Here is a 23,864-nt window from a genome sequence, read left to right on the forward strand (position 1 = left end):
ACCACCATGTGACAAACACCTGTGGCGTGAGGGGCCTTGCAGAGTTGTGGACTGACGTGCAGTCAGCCAGTGGGCAGCGCTGGCCGTCGCCGTGACTGTTGTCCTGTTTGCAGGGGGCCGAGCCTGACACGGGATGCAGAGCTTCCTGAGGCTGCTGAGGGAGACTGGGGGCCGTGGGCCACCCTTGGCAGAGGTGGTGACTCTCGCAGGCAGGCTGTGCCGGGAACTGCAGGATGACCCAGCCTGGGTGCAGCCCTTGGTCGGCGCCGTGTTGGACAGCCCGCTCCGCCTGCACCTCCTGGACAACGCGGACGTGGCCCTCGTGTGTGCCCGAGTACTGGCCCAGCAGGAGCAGCACCAGGCTGCCTGCCGGCTGCTGGAGGTAGGACCAGTCTGTGAGGGGCGCAGAGAGCTACAGCCCCCACCATTGCAGACACACCAGAAACGCCCACAAGTCGGCAAGACCCCGGGGAGACGTTCTGTAAACCCACCAGGATGGTCCACTCTCCGGAGTTCTAACTACCTTAGTCGTCCGAGGCCAAACTACCCATTTATGAGATCTGTATTGACTGGTGGTCCTGGCTTGGAGAGTTGGGATCCCAGTCAGTAAGACAGGCAGACAGATGCAGGACCTCAGTCCCTTAGCTGCAGGTCTGTAACTGAGAATGCAAACCAAAATTATCTTTGTCCCTCATCTGGTAGTACTTGGATGCACAACTCATTTGGCACTGATGCGACCTGACCTGTGCTGACGTGAAGCCATTACGGTCTTTAGTCACCTACTGTGACCGTGGTGCATTCTGCTACTTAAATACTGGTATGTTTGATTACAGCATGCTGCCTGCCCCAGATGACACTGGGGCGGTGCACACTACATAGGACATGCCTGCATCACGTCCTAAAATCAGAGAAATTCTGAATTCCAAAATACGTCTGGCTCAAAGGATTTCAAATAAGGGATTTGAGGGCTTGTTTTTTCCTCTTTGACCCCATCATACAGTTCATGCATAATTCATGCTGAGTTTACCTTCGAGATACTTAGTTCTTTTTTTTTTTAAAGATTTATTTATTTATTTTTAAAGATTTTTATTTATTTATTTGAGAGACAGCATGAGCGGGGGGAGAAGCAGAGGGAGAGGGAGAAGCAGACACCCTAGCGAGCAGGGAGCCTGACGTGGGACTCGATCCCAGGACTCCAGGATCATGACCTGAGCCCTAGGTAGACACTTCACCGACTGAGCCACCCAGGCGCCCCGAAATACTCAGTTCTTTCAGTTTCCACTCCCTTCCCCACAGGCTGTGTAGTCCCGTCCTGTCCCCTTGATTTGTTCTTCATGGGGCAGCCAGAGTTGGCAAACAGCAGGTCGGCCACGGTGTGCCCCTGAGCCTGTCATCTGAGCTTGCCTCCTCTCTAGTCTCTCCGTCAGACTCTCCCTGCTCTCCTCACAGTCGCCCTGCAGCTTCCTTGCTGTTCCTACAACTCCCAAGATCTTTCCCCGTCTCAGGACCTCAGCACGTGCTGCTCCCTCTGCCAGAGGCCGGAGCCCAGCTCTCTGTGTGGCTGGTGCCTTTCTTCCTTCTCGGCTTCTGCTGTAAATGTCACCCTGTCTGGGCAGTGCCTCCTTTATTCTCCAGTGTAGAGTCTTGTTCACCCTGTGGCTCCTTCCTCAGTTCTTTTGCTGCACTGCAGGCCCTGTGAGGGAGGGGCCGCCTCGGTTGTGCTTAGGACAGGATCCACGACACCTAACATAACACCTGTGAGTCAGACGGGCTCAGTTTTTCAAATCTGTCAAAGTAAACACACAAGGGAAGACACGGAGTTGTAATCTCTGTTGAGGCACTCAGGGATGAAAAGCTCCCAGAAGAAGGATTATAAAGTCAATCTGGACAGTCGTAAGTGTCTCTGAGGAGCTGACGTGTAGGGGAGACCTGAGATGATGGGACACCACACCAAGAACGGGCACTGCCTGCCCAGGGCCACGCCCTGCAGCTGGCAAGGCTCCCTGTGGGTTCCCTGATGACTGTGCCTTAGGCTGATGCTGGCATCCTGGCAGCAGACTGCAAGTCCCAGCCTCGCAAAATGGGGGTCTTCTGTTACTGTGGAGAGAAGGCTGAATGATTGTTGGCACCTCGCTTGCCGAGTGATCCTGAGAATGTTGGAGTTGAATGTGGGACCCACACGCTGACCGCAGGGGCTGTGTCAGGGGGCGGCCAGCACCAGGCATCCTTGGCCATCTCCAGACTCTGGTTGTGTGGACAGGCTGCACTGGACTGGTGAACGTGGTGGGCACAGACTAGAACCCCTTCATCCCTCTTGGCTCAAAATGCACTCACTGAGCATCGAAGGGGGCAGCCCTGCTGGGTGGGAGAGAAAGGTCTTTCATGCAAGATGTGGGTCAGAACTTGAACCCTCAAATCCGTGGCTCTGTGGCTCTGCCTCTCGCGTGTTGTACAACCCCTGTCATTTACCTTCCCCTTGCCTCCTGCCCCTCTCCTGGAAGGAGTGACTGAGAGCTGCTTTGTGGGAGGGGTGAAGGGCTGACGGGACTGGGGTGCTGGCCCTGCGGCTCATGCCCTCACTGCCCGGCACCCCAGCCAGCAGCTCCTCCCGAGGGTCAGGTCGGGTTGGAGGGCAGCGCTGCAGAATGGGCAAGGGTGGCCGGGTCTCAGCAGGGTTTTCTCGCAGGGTTGCCAGGTGCCCGGAGGCAGCCAGGAGCTGGTGCAGCTCTGGAACGACATTCACTACCGTCTGGTCATGAAGCGGCTGGGCGTGGCCGTGCTAACCCCAGTCCAGAAGTTCCGCTGCAGAAAGAGGTACACCGCTTGCCTTTATTTGTGCGTGCTCCCTAGGACTCCTGAGGGATGTGCTGTCTCAATCCACAGAGGGGCTGCGGGGAAGCAGAGACGGGGGGATGAATGCAGGGAAAGTCAGAAGAACCAGTAACAATGAAAAGGTAACAGGCTGTGCATCAGCCAGGCTGTCGGGCACTGAGCCACAGCCTCCACCCACCCAGCCGGATGGGGTGCACGCCTGCCTAGCCTGCAGTGCGAGGAGGAGGGGCCTCGGCCTTCCAGTGAGGGCTCTACAGCGAAGGGGGCAGCAGGTGGACATCCTGACCTCCCTCTCTTCCTCTTGTCTTCTCCTCCCTTGGGAGATGCCCAGCACACGTGCCTTTGGTCCTCTGACTCCCATGGGCCTGGGTCTGCAGCACCACCCCGGGGCTGCGGGACCTTTTACAGAGAGGGCAAGATGGGAGTGATGTCAGCATGAGACGAGATGTATGTGGTGCTCAGAAGACTGCCTGGCACAGGAGAGAGGCTGGGTCCACATTAATAGTACTTACCACATGGCCATTATCAGCACGAAGGAAACAGTACAACTGCTAATTATTGTTTTTCCTTCATCACCACTTATGGATGAGGAAACTGAGGCACAGAAATGTCAGGACTTGCCCAGGGTTACGCAGGAGAGAGAGGTACAAAGCCAGGACTCCAGGCTAGACACGGGGACTGTCAGGCCTTTGTGCTCGACCTTGGGTGTTGCCCACTGACCGGGAAGGGCTGTAGATCTCGCTCTGGGCTCCTGGCAGCCCGAGGGGTGGGATTCTGGAGCCATGGGGCCTGGTTACTGGAAGAAGAGGTGGTTCCTTCCGGATCAGAGGGAATGTCTTTTCCTGGTGCCTGCCAAAGAACGAGATGTCCTCAGAGCCCAGCAGCTCGTCAGCCTTGGGGTCTTCAGGAGTGCAGTCATGTCCCTCCATCTAGTTGCTAATGGCCTGCAGAGGACAGTTCCGTAAGTGTGGGACTCGGGGACACGCAGCGTTTGTGAGCAGGCCCCTGACCGCTGGGTGCTGTGGGAGTTGCTGGGCATAGTCGCCTGGGCCCTGCTCTCCTGGCGCTGACACGGGGTGCGGACAAGGGACAGGAGAGAGGACACAGAGTAGATGTCGTAGTTCAGCGCGGGGGAGCTGGACCGAGGATGTGCGCAGTAGAGGACATGCCACCTTTGTTCTCTGTTTGCGTGGGGTGCCGCGGGCTCTTCGGAGCCGTGGCGGAGAGGCCTGCACGCGGGCAGGTGGAAGGTGTGCTGCCGGAGTTAGAGCCATGGCTGGTCCGGCACCTGAGGCGGCGGTGTCCCCTCGGGTGGCTGGTACGGGAGCAGAGGCAGGACGCTCTCGGGAGTCTGCGTGTGTCAGGGCGGGTGCGCACGGTGTGCCGACGGGCTGGACGTGTCGGAGGAGGTAATAACCTCAGCGAGAGGTTTCTCAGGGAGATGCACGGAACCGGGGCCTGCGGGGAGACTGGGGAGTGCAGCGTGAAGCTCCACGGAGGATGCTGTGTGACCCCCACGGCCATCTGTTCGGTTGGCGTCCGAGTGTCTCGGGCGTCCCTGCGGGTACCGTTTGTCCCTGTATCGCTGCTTCCTGTCGGGAACAGTCATGCCCGTGCCCGGGAACGTGAGTGGCACCGCCGACCTCGGTAGCCTCGTCGCCGCCTCCGGCAGCTGGGGCGGTCGGCTCTGGCGCCGCCCCGGGGGCGTGCGGGTGAAAACGCGCTTCAGAGGGTGGAGCCCGGGCGGCGTCTGCGACCGCGTCCTCGCTGCGCTTCCGCAGGAACCCGCCCCCGCGCTCGCTCTGCCCCGACGGCCTCAAGAGCCGGAACTTCCCCGGAGACGTCCGCCGGAAGCTGCACGACTTCGCCTCCTGCGTGAGCGCCAACCCCAGCAAGGCCGAGCGGGTAAGAGCCGAGCACACGGACGCCGGGCCGCGCTCCCGAGCTGCCCCCGCCCGCAGGCGACCCCCACCTGGCCCTCCCCGCCCCTCCCCTCCGCCAGGGCGCTGGCGGCTGCCGCCCGCCTGAGCTTCCCTGCGGGCAGCAGCCCCTGACCCTGCACACGCGGCGGGTCATCTGTCCCCACGCGGCCAGGCACGGGGTACCAGGGCGGGGGACGCCCTCCAGCGCTGCCCCGAGCGGGGTGAGGCTACGCGGGAACCCGCGAGACGCGAACCGAGGGGCTTGGTTTCCTCGCGTTCCTGAGTCGGGGCCCGTTCTCTACGCCCGCTTCTCTGTTCTGTCCCATCGGCAGAGCGCTCCCGTGTTAGCTCCGCCCACGTGTCGCCCTCATCCAGTCAGCAAGGCCTTCCCGGTGGTGGCTTGTCCAACCCAGAGGGAGCTCCTGGCGTCAGCTCCATCCGTCACGTTCCCTGTCCAATCGGCAGAGCGCTCCCGTGTTAGCTCCGCCCACGTGTCGCCCTCATCCAGTCAGCAAGGCTTTCCGGGGTGGTGGCTTGTCCAACCCAGAGGGAGCTCCTCGTGTCGGCTCCATCCGTCACGTTCTCTGTCCAATCGGCAGAGCGCTCCCGTGTTAGCTCCGCCCACGTGTCGCCCTCATCCAGTCAGCAAGGCTTTCCCGGGTGGGGGCTTGTGCAACCCAGATGGCGCTCCTGGCGTCAGCTCCCTCGCCACGTTCGCTGTCGGATCGGCAGCGCTTTGCCCGCGATCCCGGGCGGCTCTGCCCGCGGGATTCCGCCGCTCGCGGGTCCGCGGCCCTCGGAAGGCCGCCGCGCCGTGTCCCGTGCGTCGGTCGCAGGCCGTTGAGCTCCCGGGCCCTCCCGTGGGCGGGTTGCGTCGGCGGGGCCGCGGCGCCCGGGCCGAGCAGGGCTGGGCTGCAGGACGTGGCGGAGGCCGCCCCTTCGCGTCGCCCGGGCGGCGCTCGAGGCTGTGCTGTTTTGGGGCAGGAGAACCTGGCCTTGGAGACGAGCCTGAGCGCAGAGCAAGTGTACAACTGGTTCGCCAATTACCGGCGGCGCCAGAGGGCCCTTGAGCGCCGTCTGCTGGCCCCGGACTACACGGCAGAGGACCCCCCGCAGCCCGCCGGCCACCCCCGCCTCGGCCCTGGGGGTGTGCACAGGCCTCCGCGGCCAGGTGAGTGGCTGCGAGGGCCCCACCCTGCGTGCGACTTGGGATTCTTCCCGACGCCCGGCCCCTCGGGCGAGGCCGAGTTGGGGGCCCTGCCCTCCCAAGTCTGCACTCGCAGGACGTCCTCTTGGGAGCGAGATCCCTGCAGCACACGGCCGGGGGTGGCGGCTCGGGATGGGCCCCAGGGAGGCTGCGGCGGCTGTCTTGCGTTTAGAGGTTACTGTGTGTCCCGGGCAGGAGGCCGTGAGCAGACAGGGAGCGAGCCAGCCGCCAGGACTTAGAGGTTCCGACAAGACATTTAAAGGACAGACAAAGGATCTTGTAGTAGTAACTACAAGTACTACTAGTTACAAGTAGTAACTACAAGTAACTACAAGTAGTAACACCCTCTTCCAGCCAGCAGGGCTGCTGCTGACCTGCAGGGAAGCTGGCTGGGGCTCAGAGCGCCAGCAAGCCTACCCCCATCTGTTCGGCTTTCAGCAGGAAGGGAGGAAGATGGGCCTGCACAGTCCAGGGAGACCGCTCAGGGGCCGTGGGAGTCGCTGGCCCTGGCCCCAGACTTTTCTGGAGATGAGACTCTGCCGAAGCCACTGCCTGCCAGGTACTGCTGTCCCCGCAGCCTGTGGGACCATCACCCTATTCAGTTTCCCCATCCTGGGTGGGTGATCAGGCCCGGACCAGGCATGTGAATGTTGGAGCTGACAGTGGGACCAGGTCAGTGATTGCTGAGAACAGAGACCTCTGTGACTCTGGGGTGGGGAAGCCCCTGGTAAGGAGTCCACGTCAGGGACCCCACACTTGCTGCCCGGAGCCCGGCTCACAGCCTGACTTCATGGACATATTGGAGAATGGGGAAAACAGAGTTGGAAAGAAACACATGCAAGCTTACTTTCTAAAGGCAAACCCCAGCTATTCTTTCTTTTTTGTTTCTGGTATTTTGTATTGTTTCTATGTGATTGAGTCGGTAACAGCTAACATTTCTTGAGTTCCTGAGTATCCACTAGGCACTGTCCAAGGACATTCCCTCACCTGAAATGAGGCACGAATCTGATGTAAGGATAAGGAAAGTGCCGACCATCAGCAGGACTAGGTCTGAGGGAGGGGCCGGGTTCCCCCTTGTGTAACCATCAAGATGTGGACACTTTTTCCATTTACCACTGTGACCTCAGCATCTCTCATGACACTCCCTGTGCCTGGCCCTTCCCCTGCATGCCGGCACTGCCCAGGTGTGTGAACGTAGGCAGGTTGTCATGAGCTCCAAGTGCTGTGCGTTTCTCATCTTCGAGATGGGGAGGGCATACGACGCAGGTTGTTGCAGAAATGACAGGGGCGGGGGGGGGGGTCACAGAAGCCCAGGAGCACCATCTGAGACACAGCGAGGGTGGAATAACGAGTCTTTAAATTATTATTATTATTATTATTATTATTATTATTATTATTATTATTTTAAAGATTTTATTTATTCAACAGAGATAGAGACAGCCAGCGAGAGAGGGAACACAAGCAGGGGGAGTGGGAGAGGAAGAAGCAGGCTCATAGCAGAGGAGCCTGATGTGGGGCTCGATCCCAGATCGCCGGGATCACGCCCTGAGCCGAAGGCAGACGCTTAACCGCTGTGCCACCCAGGCGCCCCGAGTCTTTAAATTATTATCAGTTGTTGCCTAATATTCCTGTAAGGTCAGCCATCATCATTCACTCCACTGTTAAGGTCTTCCTAATCATTTCCTGCTTTTAGTGTTGGGGAACAATGCTTCATTGAAGGTCCTTTTAAATGAACTGCCCCTGTGTCTTAGGTTTCCAGTAATAGTATTTTTTTTTTTTAGTGTTCTGGAACCCTGGGAGCCACAGGTGAAAGCAATGTGGTTAGGGATGTGGTGGGCCCCACAGCCGTCAGTGGCTGAGTTGAGTCGGGAACCTGGATTCCCAAATGGGGCTTGAGTGTCCTCCCAGGCCCCTCTGCCCTGGCCTGAGGGAGTCTCTGCCCTCCAGGGGATGGTGTTTGCTGTCTTTCCCAGGTCTCTGCAGGGTGGTGAGATGTACCAGGAGGGGCCTGGCCACAGTCCTGCCACTCTCCCCCACATCTGCCCAGGCCCTGGCCTCTGTCCTCTGACTGCCGGCAGTGACATGCTGGACCCTTCTATGGCTGCCCCTGAGTCGTGGCTGATGTCCCTTGCACTGGCATCCTCCAAGGAAGTTTCCTTCCAGACTGGGCAGCTGGTCCGTGGCCACGGGCTGGACCTCATGATGCACCCTGCAGATGCCGCTGTGGCTGTGTCCATCACTGCCCTCGGTGAGCCCAGCTCCACAGGTGGGTCCATTCCAGACAGACCATGCTCTTCTGCACAAGATGCCACAGCTACTTGGGTCTCATTTGCAGTGTGGGAAGGGTCAGCACTCTCCTACTTTTCTAGTTTGCAAAGTAAAACGTGCGTACGACTAAAAGTACGACAGTGAGGAAGGAGTCGAAACAAGACCGCTGCCGCCCCTGCACTCACACTCCTGTCACCACTTGCTGCAACAGAGGACAGCTAAGCGCATCTCATGACTGAAGTATCATTTCCTCAGTTTCAGCTTCGTTATTGTGGGGGCTACAACTTCCTCTGAAGAATATGTATTTAGGTATATATTTGTCTACCAAGTACAAAAGCATCTTGTGACATGTTCCCTTGTAAGGACACTGGCAGCATCAATTCGCCTGTCACCTAAATTTCTTAGTTTTCTGCGGTTATATCTTTACTTTCTTGGGATTTCCAGTTGCCTTCCTTTTTTCTTATATTACCTGATTTTATCACATCTGTAACTTCTTCCAGTTTTCCAGGTGTCTCCTTTAAAGACTGGTGGCTGGGAGCCCTCCTTCCCATTTCCACCCAGGTGATGTTTTCCTAGACCAGGTGTGGAGTCAGCACCCCAGGATGGCTCCCGTCATTGGCTCTCTGGTCTGGGTCAGTGTTCCCTGAACTGCGGGTCTTGCACTGTCTTCATTGACTTCTTTGTTTTGTTTCAGAACGTCTTCACTTAACAGTGCAGGAAAGGGGGCTTGTGAGAGGAATTTTTTGAGTCCTTATGTGCTGTGAAATTGTCCTTAACCTGCCCTCACATTTGATGAACAATTTGGCAGGGACAGAAGTTTGAGTTTGAATATTCCTTAGATATTTGCAGATACATTCGTATCACTGTAGCATCTGATGTTGCTGGCATCCTGTTGGCTTCTCTGCAGGTCGCATATTGTTCCTTTCTTGGAGAATTTTTTTGTTTTGTTTGTCTGCTTTGAATCTGGGTGTTCTGAAATTTCACAGTAATGGTCCTAGGTGTGAGTCTCTTTAATTCACTTTTCTGTTAAGCCTTTCAATTTAAAGAAGATAACAATGTCTCCCCTAAGGTCTAGGTAGTTTTTGGATAATGGTCCTTGATAATTTCCCCCTCCATGTTCTTCGTTCTCTTCAGAGCACAAATCTTACGATGATCTTGGAAATCCTGGGCCGGTCTCCCCAAATGCTTACCTTTTTCTTATGTTTCTCTTCTTTTTCATTGTATGTGCTTTGGGGGTGTTAAAGTTTGTCTTTCAAAATTCCATTTTGACAGTTATGCTTTAAGAGAATTCCAAGCTGTTTTTTTCATTTGAATTTTCCTTTTGTTACAGATTGTGTTACTTTTTATAGATGCCATATCTTTTACTTTTGTTGAGTATTCTCAGTAGGAGTTTCAAACAGTATGCCTTGTTGTCTGAAGGCGGGAATATTGGGGCTGTGGACTCTGGCCCTTCCTTGAACAGAGAAGGGTGAGGGTCAGAAGGAGGGAGAGCCTATGAGACTCACTGCTCTGCAGGCAGCTTTTCAGTTTGATCATATTGGTCTTTCATTTGTCCATGTTTTTTTTCCACTGTCAGAGACCTACGTTTGCCTGTCCATATTTCCAACAAGGCTGGAGTGGGGCGGTCCCTGGCCAACTTCACACGGGGACAAGGGGAGCTGGTCTTCACACCAGGTCCAGCACATGTGAGGGGTGACGTTCTGTAGGAATTGGTGAGCCTCCCTGCTGACTGACTGCCTGAGCACCAGGATGTCACCCTCTGTCCCTTACTGCTCCCTCCCTCCCAGCCTCCCGCCTTAAGATTCTCAGGACCTGACCTATACCCCACCTTCCTTTCAGATGCCCTACCAACATAGGACTGTACTTGTGTCCTGGGTCTGCAGACCCAGGGACATCTCCCTCCCACTAATCACCCCTCCCCTGACTCTCCCTTTGTTCTGGGCTTTTGGCCTCTTGTCTTTCTCTTGAAGGAAGAAGATGTAACCCAGTGATCTTTTAAATTTGAACCAGAAATGCTCAAATTAGCACTAAAATTGTATTTAACGTATCTCAGAGTATTTATAGAGTTCTGCAGGAAAGAGGAAACAGCAGAAAGTGGAGTTAGAATCACATACCGAGTGGTCAGGAGAGTTCCTTTGGTCTAAGATTGGGCCGCTGGCTGGCAGACAGCGGGGAGGACAATGTGCGCCCAGCCCAGCTGGCCTGTTGCTTTGTCCGAAGTCAGGGATTCTGACGCCTGGTGGACGTCTTTCCTTCCTTCGCTCTGAAATGTTTGTCGACCCAGAACTGATCAGATCTACCATGGCTTATCTCTAAGAGTGAAAGGTATACAGAGATCTCCTCTGTAACATCTTCTGTAGAGAGAGGGGCAAGGGAAGGTAGCTATACCTTGGATCTCTGTGAAATCCTGGTGAAGCCTGAGGTGAAAGGTGAGAAGGGACATGGCCAAGGCTTTGATGAACCAGCAGCACGAGACAGACTGAGAACTTCTCACACTGCCGCGCTGCCTGGGGGGCTGGTCTGGGTGCTGAGTCTTTGGCACTGGGGGCGGGCATAAAGTCTGGGTGGATGAAACAAAATTTGAAGTCCTTAAAATTTGACTTAAAAAGGCTGTTGAGATGAACAGTTGTGACTCTGACTTCCTGAGCAAGGGAGGCTGAGACTTGGGGCTGGCCAGGCTGGATGCTGCTTCTCTCCGTGGAGGTCTCAGTTGTGCTCCGTGTGGGCCATGTTCTGTCCTCCCAGCACCGGGTTGTGGAATTTGTTTCTGTGTAGGATTCGCTGACCCACCTGTTGGCAACCCCCCGAGCATGTACCTGGAGGAAGGTCCAGGCACCAGCGGTGGCCAGGCAGCACAACAGGCGGGCGGCTTCCTGCTGACACAGCCTCCCGAATTCCTCCTAACCCAGAGGTGAGCCACGCAGAGCCATGGGTAGGATATTGCCTGGTTTATAGACTTGCACCTCACATGTGCAGATAGAGTCATTTTCTTATGGGTTTCTGGAAAATACATGATCACTCCCACCCTGCGTCTAGCAGAAGAGGCTGGTTTCCCGGAGACAGAAGAGCACCCAGCAATATCAGAGCAGACGGGGGTGTCTGTGTTGAGGACAGTGCTCACACTTTGCCTGTTCCCCAAGATCACCCTGGATCCCAGAAGCCGCTTTTTGGCATTTTGTTTCTCCCAGACAGAGGTTGTCTGAGTTTTTAAGCCGCATCAAGATCCTGATTTTATATTTCAGACTGTAGTTTGAAAGGTGCTTGAGAGGACTGTAAATAGCCCAGGTGCTGCCGACTCCAGCCGTGGGGGCCAGGACAACAGGCCAGGAGAGTCTGGAGGAGTGTGAGAAGTCGGGGGTCCTCTGGTGGACAGGGAATCTACGATAGGGGCCGCCAGGACCAGGTCCCCAGCACTCATAGTCTCCCCAGTCTGGGAGCTGAAGGCCAGGTGCCCATCGAGGGCAGAATTACAGGGCAACGTGTGAGAGAGAAGGGGAGTGGTCCAAGTCACATGTTCCGCTCGCTGAAAGAGCCAGAGGGCAGAAAACGTGGACTTTGCAGGTGGACTGACTTTTCCATTCACGACCGGGAACCTGGATGGAGCGAAGGCTACCGCCAGGTCCCCTCATGGCCGTCTCACCCTTGCATTGCAATGGCCCAGCCCATCCTTGCTCTGAGGACCTTGAGTCCTCCTCTAACAGTGATTCATTGGGCATTGTTGGCATTCAGTGAAGCACCGTGTTTAGACGGTACAAATGGTAGTTTCCTGGGTGCACCTTCCGTACCCTCCATGTGCTGAGCCACGTAGATCAGCCCCACCTGCCGCCACCCCCCGCCGCCCCCAGGACTGTAGATCTGCTTTCTTTAGCTGCATTTTCTAGAATTCCATGTGAATGAAATCCAAAAGTTTTGAATTTTGTGGAGGGGGGTGGGTCTAGTTTCTTTGGCTCTTTCTGAGTCCTTTGGGATTTTCCCCCGTTGCTGTGTGTTCCAGCAGTGCGTTCCTCTTTATTTGTGAGTTCTGTGCCTTGATGCGGTTGGACCACGGGGTTCTGATCCATCACCTGTTGGTAGGCATTCCTGAGCTCCCGGGTTGGGGTCGCTGTGAGCATTCCTGGATGCGTGCGGGTTTGTGTCTCTGGGGTGCGAACGCACCTAGGAGTGGAATGGCTGTAGGTGTGTGTTTGCCTTTTTAGGGAACTGCCAGTCTGCTGTCCCTGCTGCTGCCCCCGTTTGATCCTGATGGCCTCTTGTCTCCTCACACCCCGGGCCTGTCCCTTCTTGACCTCTTCAGGTTTCCGTCTGTCGGCCCCTCTCTGTGAGCCTCTTCAGGTGCTGTCTGCCTCGCCCAAGCCAGCTGCCTGAGGTGTCACACAGGTCCCTCCAGCACCTGCACACCGGAGGGCCCCGTGGGAGGACACTCCTTGAAGAGCCTCTCGCACCTGGAAGGGCTGCCTGTGTGCAGAGAGCGGTCAGGTCATGTTGCTCACAGGGCGGACAGTGACCTGGTGCCCCCTTGATGTGGAGCTTGTCCTGACGTCTCTTTTCCAGCCCCCTGGAGTTGGCACCGGGCCCCTCCTTCCCCAGCCCCGTTTCTGCTGTGGACCTGAGCCAGCCCTTGCCCTCCACCCACGTGAAACCCTACCACCAGGTACTGTGAGTGTCCCTCATCACTCTTGGGTCCTCGGGCCATACCTTTGGACTGAATAAACCAGGCAAAGGTAACAAGGGGCAGGGATGCCTCAAGGCTGGACATCAGTTGAACGGGACCTGGGAGGTGGGTGCCGTGGGCTCGTGTTTCTTACTGAGTCCAGAGAGGGTGGGTCCCGGGGTTAGGGGTGCCAGGGTGGGAAGGTGGAGTCAGGCAGAAGGTACTTCTGTGTGTAATGCTGTGTTGGCTTTCCAGGTGCAGTGGCCCGATGGCCCGGCCTCCAGCGATGCCTTCTGGGGAGCCAGGATGCTTCTTGAGCTGTCCGGGGGCAGCCTGGGTTGAGATGTCCCTTTGGGGTATCCAGCCAGTGCCCCTAGGGGAGCAGGTGTGGACATCTAGCCTTTCAACACATGTTACATAGAGCTTTATTCTGACTGAAGAGAGGATCCCAGAGTTCCTTGGGGGGTTCCAGAGAGAAGCATTGAGGCTACGTAGCCCCCTGCCGTGTATGAATAGTTTGGTTGGCAGCTCAGTTTATCAGAGGAAGCATTTGAGGAGCGCTCTTGAGCTCAGAAGCCCAAGGGGTCTGTTTCACTCAGGCAACAGGAGATTGTGGAGTCAAGCTCCTGGGCAGGTTCTGGGCTGGGAAGGCCTTTCTGGAGATAGCACTGCTGTCTACCCTCCCTGCCCTGTGACAAGGCCAGACTTCACCCAGTTAGGCTGATGAGTGGAGCATGGGCAGTGTTCTGACATTTTGGTGTCTTGGGGGTAGGGGGCTTCTACAGAAGCTGGTGTGGGTGGCATGGCTCAGGCAGGGTGGGACAGGGTGCATTTTCCCCTAAGATTGTAATTCATTGTGTTTGTAAAAGTTCTATCCAATTAAATTACAGTTCAATGTTCGGAACTTTCCACTTTTACTCACTTAACCACATCTTGCACACTTGTCCCTGTCGGTCCTTTGCCTTTGTGTCTCTGGCTGGCCGTTGACGGTGTGAGTGTGACTGGTCGATGCATTGGCACCATGTTGATGGGATTGTTTCTAATGAGTCTGTTTTATATGCAGTATTACAGTGGGCATCTCTGCCCTTTGCCCTTTACTGACTGTGTTGTGGGAAAAGAGTATTGCCCTGGTGCCAAGCTCACAGGGCCCCAGGGGCCGTGTGCAGTGTGACTTCTGATGTTTATGGCCCTCTCTGGCAGGGGTGACTTTGACGCTCAGGACGGTCGTGTCCAGGAGTAGGCCCCTGGTGCTTGCCTTTCCCACTGTGTCAGTTGGAAGTCGTGTGCTGAGTGGTGCGTGGGGTAGAGAGGAATGAGCAGGCCGGCGTGGTAGTTGCGGAGAGGTTGGAGTGACGTGAGAATCTAGGGTGTGGTGCTTGAATGGCAAGACGCTGGGAGCTGCCTGAGCGGGGCGCGTCTGAGCTGAGACAGTGGCTCCCCTCCCCTTGCTCTGTAGACCCGGACCACCGTATCCCTTCCTCATTGCCACAGTGGCGCTGCAGAAGCCCCGGCTGTGATAGGTGCTTCCTCGCAGGGGTGCTCACTCGCATCCCGTTCCCTAGAATCAGGAATCTTTTAGTTGTCAGATATTTCTTTATTGCGAAACAGTCGCAAACTTAAAAACGTTGCAAACAGAACATGTGTTTTCCTTTCACGCTTTTGAGAACAAGTTACTGAGCCGATGCCTGTACTCTGTGGATGTGTTTCCTTTAGAGAAGCAATTCTGCGTTTTCCTGGTGCGATCACCAGTCAGGGAGTTGGTGTGGTACTTCACCGCCTTCTTCCAGACCCTGTTACAGTCTCATCAGTTGTCCCAGCAATACCCTAAATGACATGAATCCCATCACGTAGCGTGTGCTGGGTCCCTGGACCGTCTTGTTGCCATTCAGCCCACAACAGGCCCCGTCTTCTCCTGGGCTTTAACGACTCTGACACTTTGGAAGAGTTCAGGCCAGTTATTCTGTAGAATGTCCCCCAGAATGGCCATGTTGGAGTCTCCTTGTCATTTAGGAAATGCCTTTTTGGCAGCAATATCCCGAAGCGACGTGAGGCTCTTACCCTGTCCCCAGACAGCACGTGACCGTGCTCGTCCTGGTCACTTCGTCAGGGTGTTTGGTGCCAACCTTCTCCACTGCAGAGTTACTGTGTTGGTGTACTTTGGGCGGTAGTGCTGTAAACCGTGTGAACAAGCCGTTCCTCGTCAAGCTTTCTATTGACTTGTGCGTTTCTCCGCTGTGCTCGCGTCTTCGTAACTCACGAACACGTTGCTAACCTAGTTCTGGCGTCTGAACGGCACCAGCACCACCAGGTGCACGGCCGTGAAGAGTCTCCTCAGCCTTGTGTACCAGTCAGCCGAGTGGTGATTTGTTTTAGTCGCGGAGGCACGTCACTCGGCGTGCTTTACCTGTCACCGTGGGAAGCACGTCCTGCCCTCAGTCATTCACAGTCTGCGTAAAATATCCCCACAGTTGGTAAACACCGTAGGGAGGGTTAGGGATTAACGCTGGGCCGTGATGGGAGGTGCTGCCCTCTGGCCTTCCCTGGAGATGTGCGGAGCTCTGGACCCATCCCAGGCTTGGCCTTTCCTGAGCCGCAGGGAGGTACTTATGTGTGAGCTGATCACGGCCTGAGACAAGAGCCTCCTGGCCAGCTGTGCAGCCACCTCCTGGGTAGCTTCCTTCCCCTCCCCTTTACAGACACCGGGCTCAATCCTGGAAGTTCCAGAGCATGGACTCAGCCAGCTGGATCGTGTCCGTTTTGTGGCAAATGGACGGAAGTCTCTGGAGCTGACCATCGACTGAGACTCAGGGCCACCTGTGTGGTGGTCAGACGTCCTGTGTGGCTGGAGGCCTGTGGGAGTGGCCTCACCTCTGTGTGCTGCCACCCAGCTCCCACCCTGAGGCCCACTTCCCTCCCAGGCCCCTCTGGGAGGAGGCGTGTTGGCCCTACAGACGGTTCTGCCCTCACCTCCTTACTGGGCCAGCCTGGGTCCAGTGGACATAGGTGAGGTGCTGTGACCAGGCTGAGGGTCCTCTTCCTGGGCTGAGACACTTCCCGTCCTGAGATGAAAAGGGATCTGGTGGCTGCTTCAAACGACTGACGGCTGACAGAGGACCCAGAAGAGGTGTCCAAGGCTTCCTAGGCTCCAGGAATGCAGGAGGATGTTCACTGACCAGCTCCGGGGAGGCCGACTTCTCTGCCTCTGCTTGTCTTCATGGTTGTGTGGGCCCCGGGAGGTTGAGAGCTGTGGCCAGACCGCCCAGACAGTCAGGGCCAGAAGTGACCACAGCAGTGCCCTTGGTCTGTGAAGGGCCCTGCCTTCACCCCCACCGTCGGTGATCTGGAGACTGCTGGACAGGGCAGAAGGTGCCTGTAGTGGTCTCTAAGGTCTGTGACACAGTCCCGCAAGCTACGTGGCCTAGAATAACAGATGTGCTGTGTCACAGGCCTAGAGGCCGGAAGTGTGAAATGTAGGTGATGTCATGGCCATGAAGGCTCAAGGGGAGCTTTCTCCAGGTTCCGGTACTTCCTTGGTTTGGGACCACAGAGCTCCAGTCTTCACATAGCACTTTTCCTGTGTGCGTGTGTCTCTGCCCAGTTCTTGTTTATGCCAACAAAATCTACCAACATAATCACGGTGGAGACTTGATCACCTCTGAAGACCGTATTTCCGTATCAGTCTCATTCTGGGGTGTTGGGGATTAGGGTTTTGACATAGGAACTTTTGTAGAACACAGTTCAACCCATAACAGTGTCCCTGCCTCTGCCAGTGATCACCTCCCAAGGGGCCCAAGGCACTGTGGTGTCTCCGGTGTACCCCCCGGGTGCCTCAGGCAGAAGACCGTATCCCGTCTGGCTGCTGGGGTTGCGGTGGTACTGGGATCGCCCACCCAGTGAGGGCTGGGATGAAATTGTTCTGGGCTTGGAGGTGCTGAAAGTTTGAAGGTAGGATGAAATGGAGGCCTGTCTCTGGGTGCGGAGTCAGAGGGGGCACCTCTCTGGGGGGTATCGTGCCCCCTGTGACCTGGGCACACGAAAACACTTGCAGCTCCAAGTTCCCAGATGCAAAAGCCCTTTTGGCTCAGGCAGACATCCTCCTCCCTCCAAGGTTTTGTGGGCCGCCAGATGCTGGTCAGTGGTCGAGGCGGGACCCAGAAGGTACCTTTAGCATCAAGAGCAGGAGAGCTGCGGACAGGAGTGAGGTGCAGGTGCCCCCTGCTGCAGCCAAGTATGAAAATACAGAAGCCTGAATACCCTCAATGGAATGTACTTCCTGGAGTCTCATCCCCGGGAGCCCCCGTTGGTGCGGAACAGCTTTGGTGTGGAACAGCATGGGCTGCTTTTTTTTTTCTAATAAAGATTTATTTATTTGAAGGGGACAGCGAGAGAGGGAACACAAGCAGGGGGAGTGGGAGAGAAAGAAGCAGGCTTCCCGCCGAGCAGGGAGCCCGACGCGGGGCTCGATCCCAGGACTCTGGGATCATGACCTGAGCCGGAGGCAGACGCTTAACGGCTGAGCCACCCAGGTGCCCCTTCTTTGTTTTTAAATGAGGTGAAATGCACATAAAATGAACTTGTTTAAAGAGTACGGTTCCTTGACAGTACATGCACGATACCGTGCAACCATCATCTCGTTTCCAATCACGCTCACCACTCCGAAAGGAAATCCCTCGACCCACGAGTTGCTGGCTTCCTGCTGCCCTCTGACCTCTGGCAACCACTAGTTTCTGTGTCTGTGTGTTTACCTCTTCTGGATATTTTATATAAATGGCATCGCATAATCTATGACTTTGTGTGTTCAGCTTTTTTCTCATAAAATATGTTTAAGATTTATAAACGTTGAACCTCAGTCCTCCTATCGCTGACTCTTACTCTGCTGTGTGGAGATGCCACAGTTTGTCCCTCAGCTGCTGGTGGGCATGTGCTTTGTTTTTCCCTTTTCGCCACTGTGAATACTGCTTCTGTGAACATCCGTGTACAGGTTTTGGGTTGAGTACCTGTGTTCGTGTGTGTGTATATTCCTAGGAGTGATATTGCTCAATCGTATGCTAATTCTGCGTTTAGCTTTTTGAGAAACTGCAAACTTTTCCATGTTGACGGCAGTAGTTTGTTATCATCATTAGTGTGCGAGGGTTCTAATTTATCCACGTCCTCACCAACTCATGTCAGTGTCTTTTTTTTTAAAACATATTTCCATGTGTCTATTGGATTTGGCAATCATTTCTTGGCTATGATTATCAAAAGCACAGGTAATAACAAAAAAAGACAAATGAGACTTCAACAAAATTGTAAACTTACAAGTATCAAAGGACACTATCAAGAAGCTAAAAAGATAACCTACAGAATGGGAGAGAATATTTGCAAATCATCCATGTGATATGGGTTCAGTCTGCAGAATATATGAAGAACTCGTACTGCTCAGCAGCAGTGCACAGGAGGGAGATTGGCTGTGGCTTCCCCAGAGACCGTTTGTCTCCGAGAGTGAGCATAATCCGCTTCTGACTTTTCAGTGGTTTGTCTGCACAATGTCTCCTACAAAATAGTTCCTTCCGTCAGGGCTTTGGCAGCTCACGGCACGGCACACCGGAAGAGTTCTCGCAGATGAGTGTTGTCTCTGGGCGGAGGCCCCAGCAGAGAAAGGAGAAACACCGAGACCGTCTTGGCTGCCAGTGCTTGGAGGGATGGGCCAGTCCCTTGGCTGCCCCACGGCCAGCTGTCCCCGTGTTCTTGCCCTCATGAGTATTGTGAAGGCCTTTTTGTTGTTTCAGTTAACACAGTTGAAAAAGTATATTGACAACTTGAAAACGTGTATGAAAACGTGAGTTTAAGTTTATGAGTACCCCAAACAAAATTTATTAAAAATTTAATTTTCGGGCTCTAAGGGAAGTAAGCTCATCGGTCATGGAGTTCTTTCGTTGAGAAGTCCGGTTTATGGGGCAGCGTATTTATTGTGGTACATCACATGATGTTTGTTTTGTAAACACTGACATCCTACATTGGATGAAATATGTCAATATATACCAAGCTTTGATATTAAAATCAGAATTTGAGGAGAGGGAAAAGATGGCGGAGGAGTAGGGGACCCCTTTTTCAGCCGGTCCCCCGAGTCGAGCAGGATAGGTACCAGACCATCCTGAACACCCACGGAATCAGCCTGAGACGCAGGAAGATGCATCTGGATCTCTACAAACGAACATCTCCAGCGCTGAGTATTGAGTACGAAGTGGGGAACCATGAAACTGTGCACAGATATCGGAAGATAAATGGAAGGGGGAGGGAGCCGCCGCAGACGGGCGCCGGAAAGCGGTAGCCACCTGCACGGGGAGCGGGCGGACTCGCGGACGGCACCCTCGAGAGAGCAGACTGAGACCGTGAGCCGGGAGCGCGCGCCATCAGACTGAAAACCAGTGCTCTGGAGTGTGTGTGTATCACACTGAGGGAGCTCCAGGAGCGCGCGGGAGCTGGGGGCGGCTGGAGGTGTTAGAAACACAAAGGACAGAGAAGTGCTGGCCCTGGAAGTGAGGGCTGAGATGCTGGCTGTGGGGCGCACATCCCGGGACGCTGCAGGGTTTTTGGCAGCACCGACAGAAACAGAGTTAAAGTGGCTAAGAGAGCTCAGTGGAGAGTGGACTGCAAACTCTCTGTTCTGAGACAGAGGCTGGGATACGGCCACTGCTGCTCTGACTCTCAGAAGAGCCACAGAAAACCACCAGGGAAAGCCGCCAGAGAACAAAAGCCTGGAAATACCAGCTCACATTTTGCCCATCCCCATCCCCCCTTGCAGGGCAGAGGGCAACTCTACCCAAACAGGGTTGCCTGACTATCGGCACGGCGGGCCCCTCTCCCAGAAGGCAGGCTGAAAAATCAAGAAGCCCACATCTCTGAGGTCCCTATAAAACAAGGGCACACGGCCTGGGTCCTGGTCAATAATTTGGGCTCTGGACAACCCTGCAACCTCTCCTCATCAGAATGATGAGAAGGAGAAGTCCCCCCCCCCCAGCAAAGAAAAGACAATGAGTCTGTGGCCTCTGCCACAGAACTAATGGATATGGATATAACCAAATTGTCAGAAATGGAGTTCAGAGTAACAATGGTCAAGATGATGTGTAGACTTGTAAAAAAATATTAACAAAAATATTAACGAGAATATAGAATCTCTAAGGGCGGAAATGAGAGCGAATCTGGCAGAAATTTAAAATGCTATGAATCAAATGCAGTCAAAACTACACACTCTGATGGCCAGGGTAAATGAGGCAGAAGAACAATTAGTGAATTGGAGGATGGGATGGTAGAAGACAAAGTTAAAACAGAAACTTGGCTCAAAAAAATCCAATCTCAAGAATGTAGATTACAGAAGATTACTGACACAATGAAACGTTCCAATGTCAGAATCATCAGCATCCCCGAGGGTGTGAGAAAGAGAGAGGTCTAGAAGAGATATTTGAACAAATTGTAGCTGAGAACTTCCCTAATCTGGCAAAGGAAACAAGCATTCGTGTCCAAGTGGCAGAGAGGACCCCTCCCAAGGTCAGCCATGGCAAACCTACGCCACATCACGTCATAGTGTAATTTGCAAATATTAGATCCGAGGATAGTATTGAAAGCGACAGGGTAAAGAAATTTCTCACGGACAGAGGCAAAAATATCAGAATAACGTCAGACCTGTCTACACTGACCTGGATGAGAGGAAGTGTTGGCAGGGTATTTTTAAAGCTCTATCCGAGAAAAACATGCAGCCAAGGATCCTTTATCCAGCAAGGCTTCATTCAGAATTGATAGAAAGATAAGGACCTTCCAGGATCACCAGACACTTACCAAATTTGTAAAAACAAAACCAGCCCTACAGGAGATATTAAGGCGGAGTCTGTAAAAGTAGAAAGACCCCAAGAGTGATACAGAACAGAAATTTACAATCTATAGGAACAAAGACTTTACAGGCAACATGACATCATTAAAATCATATCTCTCTTTTTTTTAAAGATTTTTATTTATTTATTTGACAGAGATAGAGACAGCCAGTGAGAAAGGGAACACAAGCAGGGGGAGCGGGAGAGGAAGAAGCAGGCTCATAGCGGAGGAGCCTGATATGGGGCTCGATCCCGTAACTCCGGGATCACGCCCTGAGCCAAAGGCAGGTGCTTAACCGCTGTGCCACCCAGGTGCCCCTAAAATCATATCTCTTAATAATCTTGTGGGACTTCATCAAGATAAAAAGCTTCTGCACAGCCAAGGAAACAGTCAAAAAACTAATAGGCAGCCCACAGAATGGGAGAAGATATTTGCAAATGACACTACAGATAAAAGACTGGTATCCAAGATCTACAAAGAACTTCTCAAACTCAATACACAAGAAACAAATAAACAAATCATAATATGGGCAGAAGATATGAACAGACACTTTTCTAATGAAGACAGACAAATGGCTAACAGACACATGAAAAAATGTTCAAAATCATTAGCCATCAGGGAAATTCAAATCAAAACTACACTAAGATACCACCTTACGCCAGTTAGAATGGCAAAAATTGACAAGGCAAGAAACAACAATTCCTGGAGAGGATGTGGAGAAAGGGGATCCCTCCTACATTGTTGGTGGGACTGCAAGTTGGTACAGCCACTTTAGAAAACAGTGTGGAGGTCCCTTAAAAAGTTAAAAACTGAGCTACCCTATGACCCAGCCATTGCAGTACTGGGTATTTACCCCAAAGATACAGACGTAGTGAAGAGAAGGGCCATATGCTCCCCAATGTTCATAGCAGCATTGTCCACGATAGCTAAATCGTGGAAGGAACCGAGATGCCCTTCAACAGATGACTGGATTAAGAAGCTGTGGTCCATATATACAATGGAATATTACTCAGCTATCAGAAAGAACGAGTTCTCAACATTTGCTGCAACATGGACGGCACTGGAGGAGATAATGCTAAGTGAAATAAGTCAAGCAGAGAAAGACAATTATCATATGGTTTCATTTATGGAACATAAGAAGTAGGAAGATCGGTAGGAGAAGAAAGGGAAGAAGAAAGGGGGGTAAACAGAAGGGGGAATGAACCACGAGAGACTATGGACTCTGGGAAACAAGTTGAGGGCTTGGGGCGGGGGGGAATGGGATAGGCCAGTGATGGGTATTAAGGAGGGCACATATTGTATGGTGCAGTGGGTGTTATACTCAAGTAATGAATCATGGAAGTTTACATCAAAAACTAAGGATGTACTGTATGGTGACTAACATAATAAAAAATTATTATTATTGTGACAGACAATTACTACAGGTTCCAAGAAGCCCAACGCTTGGCAGGTGTTTGTTTCCTCCTCAAAAATCTCAGATCTCCAGGGGAGGATGGTCAGCTGCAACATGATCACCTCAGGGAGGGGCTTCCAGGGGGGTGAAGGTGGGGACAGTGTGACACAGAGGGCCTCTCCTCAGGAGGGCTCTGGGGAGAGGGGAAGCACGCAGACTGGCTCCATTCGCTCCACTGGCCCTCACAGCGCAGCTCCTCCATCATGTCATCCTCCGGGGCGGATGGGGGGTCAGGACCCGCAGCCGGGCCTCACAGCGGGAACTGGGGTCCAGTTTGACAGCTTCGAGGGTGAGCCAGGTCCCCCCGACAATGTGATCCCCATGCCAGGCCTGCTGTGGGGTCCCGCGGGTGAGACAGGGTCTGTTGGCCCTCCAGATCTCACACACACACACACACACACACACGCGTGCGCGCGCACACACACACCCATACCCACGCACCTGGGCACAGGTACCCGTGCATGCCACAGGTCCGTGAGCACACACTTACACTCCTCTACCCCCTGCACACTGATGCAGGTGCACACACAAACATGCTCGCTGCACTCACACACTCCTCTACATGGGCATACCTTGTGCACACTCACATATACAAGCACACGTACTCGTGCATCACCGGCACACTCGCATACAAACACACGTGGGCACAGTCAAACCCTTGGCTCTGAGCACGCCCCTCCTCATTAGTCCAAGCTGACACCTTCCCCTGTGGGAGGACAGGTGGCTCTGAGCTGCTGCTCCCAGGAGAGAGAGGCCCCTGGAGGAGTCAGCCCAGCATGCCCTCCCAGGCCTCTTCTTGCTTCTTGAAGGCCGGCTCGCAGCTGAGGACGGAGGTCAGGGGCTCCAGGTCACGACATGACAGAACTGACATTGCTCTGTAAGCCAGAGGGAGGGGCCAACTTCAGGGAAACAGAGTGAGGCTACATATGGTGTGTGGTCAGCATGCCCAGGACTGGGGGGTCCAAAAGATGCTGGGGGGCAGGAGGGCATGGTCTAGGCCCTCCCAGGAGGTCTCTGTCTCCCCCCTGCGGACACAACCCCTGTGGCCGACGAGGAAATTTCCACTGTGGCCCGGGGCACTCCTGTGGGGCCTCGCCACGTGGATTTGGAAGAACGTCCTGGTGCCAGGGAGGCTCACAACCCTGGGCCCTTCCTGCCCACAGGCTCCCTGTTCTCACCTCCGGGGCAGCCCAACAGCAGCACCCTTGTGGCTGTGCCCCTCTTTCTGCTGCTGACCAGCCTGACCTACCTCGTGTTCAAGCTTTTGCCCGGGTCGGTAGCCAAGGGGCGCGTGTGCCTGTGTGTGAATGTGTTCGTGTGTGCGTGTGGGGGTGTGTGGTAGGTGGGGTATCCTGGGCCAAACCTGCCGTCCCTCCCCACCATCTGGTCCTGGATGGGGTGGGGGGGTTTGAAGCCTCTGCCCTGGACCTGTGGAGAGTTCCCCAGTTGTCAGGTGTGTTGGGGGCAGTAGGGCCCCAAAGAGGCTCAGGGCGATCCAGATTCTCCGGGACCGAGCCACCCAGGATCCTCATCTCCTGCCTCTGGAGGTGCTCTGTGCTTTGCTGATTTTTAAACACCTTCTGTGAAAATATAGTTTGGGGTCTCTGCTGTGCTCAGGACCCCGGTGAGCGCCACAGAGAACTAAACAGACACAGGGCCCATTTGGAGTAAATCGTCACCCGT

The 23,864-nt window shown here is 54.3% G+C and overlaps 1 protein-coding gene across 4 annotated transcripts; it reads left to right on the forward strand.

The window, feature by feature from the left end:
* Positions 1–133: 133 nt before the first annotated feature.
* On the forward strand, positions 134–17,238 carry ANHX (anomalous homeobox). 4 transcript variants are annotated; one of them, XM_045815675.2, is made up of 8 exons: positions 134–382; positions 2,687–2,814; positions 4,614–4,737; positions 5,739–5,925; positions 6,400–6,520; positions 11,024–11,140; positions 12,781–12,862; positions 13,136–17,238. In XM_045815675.2, exons 1-8 carry the CDS (start codon positions 134–136, stop codon positions 13,220–13,222), a joined length of 1,095 nt encoding a protein of 364 aa, XP_045671631.1. In that variant the 3' UTR covers positions 13,223–17,238. The 4 variants fall into 4 exon arrangements, with proteins under 4 accessions (XP_045671631.1, XP_087713603.1, XP_087713602.1 ...); XM_087857476.1 differs by lacking the exons at positions 134–382; positions 2,687–2,814; positions 4,614–4,737 and adding an exon at positions 7,935–8,227 and having other exon boundaries at positions 5,403–5,925; positions 6,403–6,520; positions 11,005–11,140; positions 12,781–12,880; XM_087857475.1 differs by lacking the exons at positions 134–382; positions 2,687–2,814; positions 4,614–4,737 and adding an exon at positions 7,935–8,227 and having other exon boundaries at positions 5,404–5,925; positions 11,005–11,140; positions 12,781–12,880.
* The last annotated feature ends 6,626 nt before the right edge of the window (positions 17,239–23,864 follow it).

The sequence above is a fragment of the Ursus americanus genome, chromosome 30 (genome assembly GCF_024610735.1).
Source record: "Ursus americanus isolate L20-20 chromosome 30, mUrsAme1.1.p, whole genome shotgun sequence".
NCBI classification, from domain to species: Eukaryota; Metazoa; Chordata; class Mammalia; order Carnivora; family Ursidae; genus Ursus; species Ursus americanus.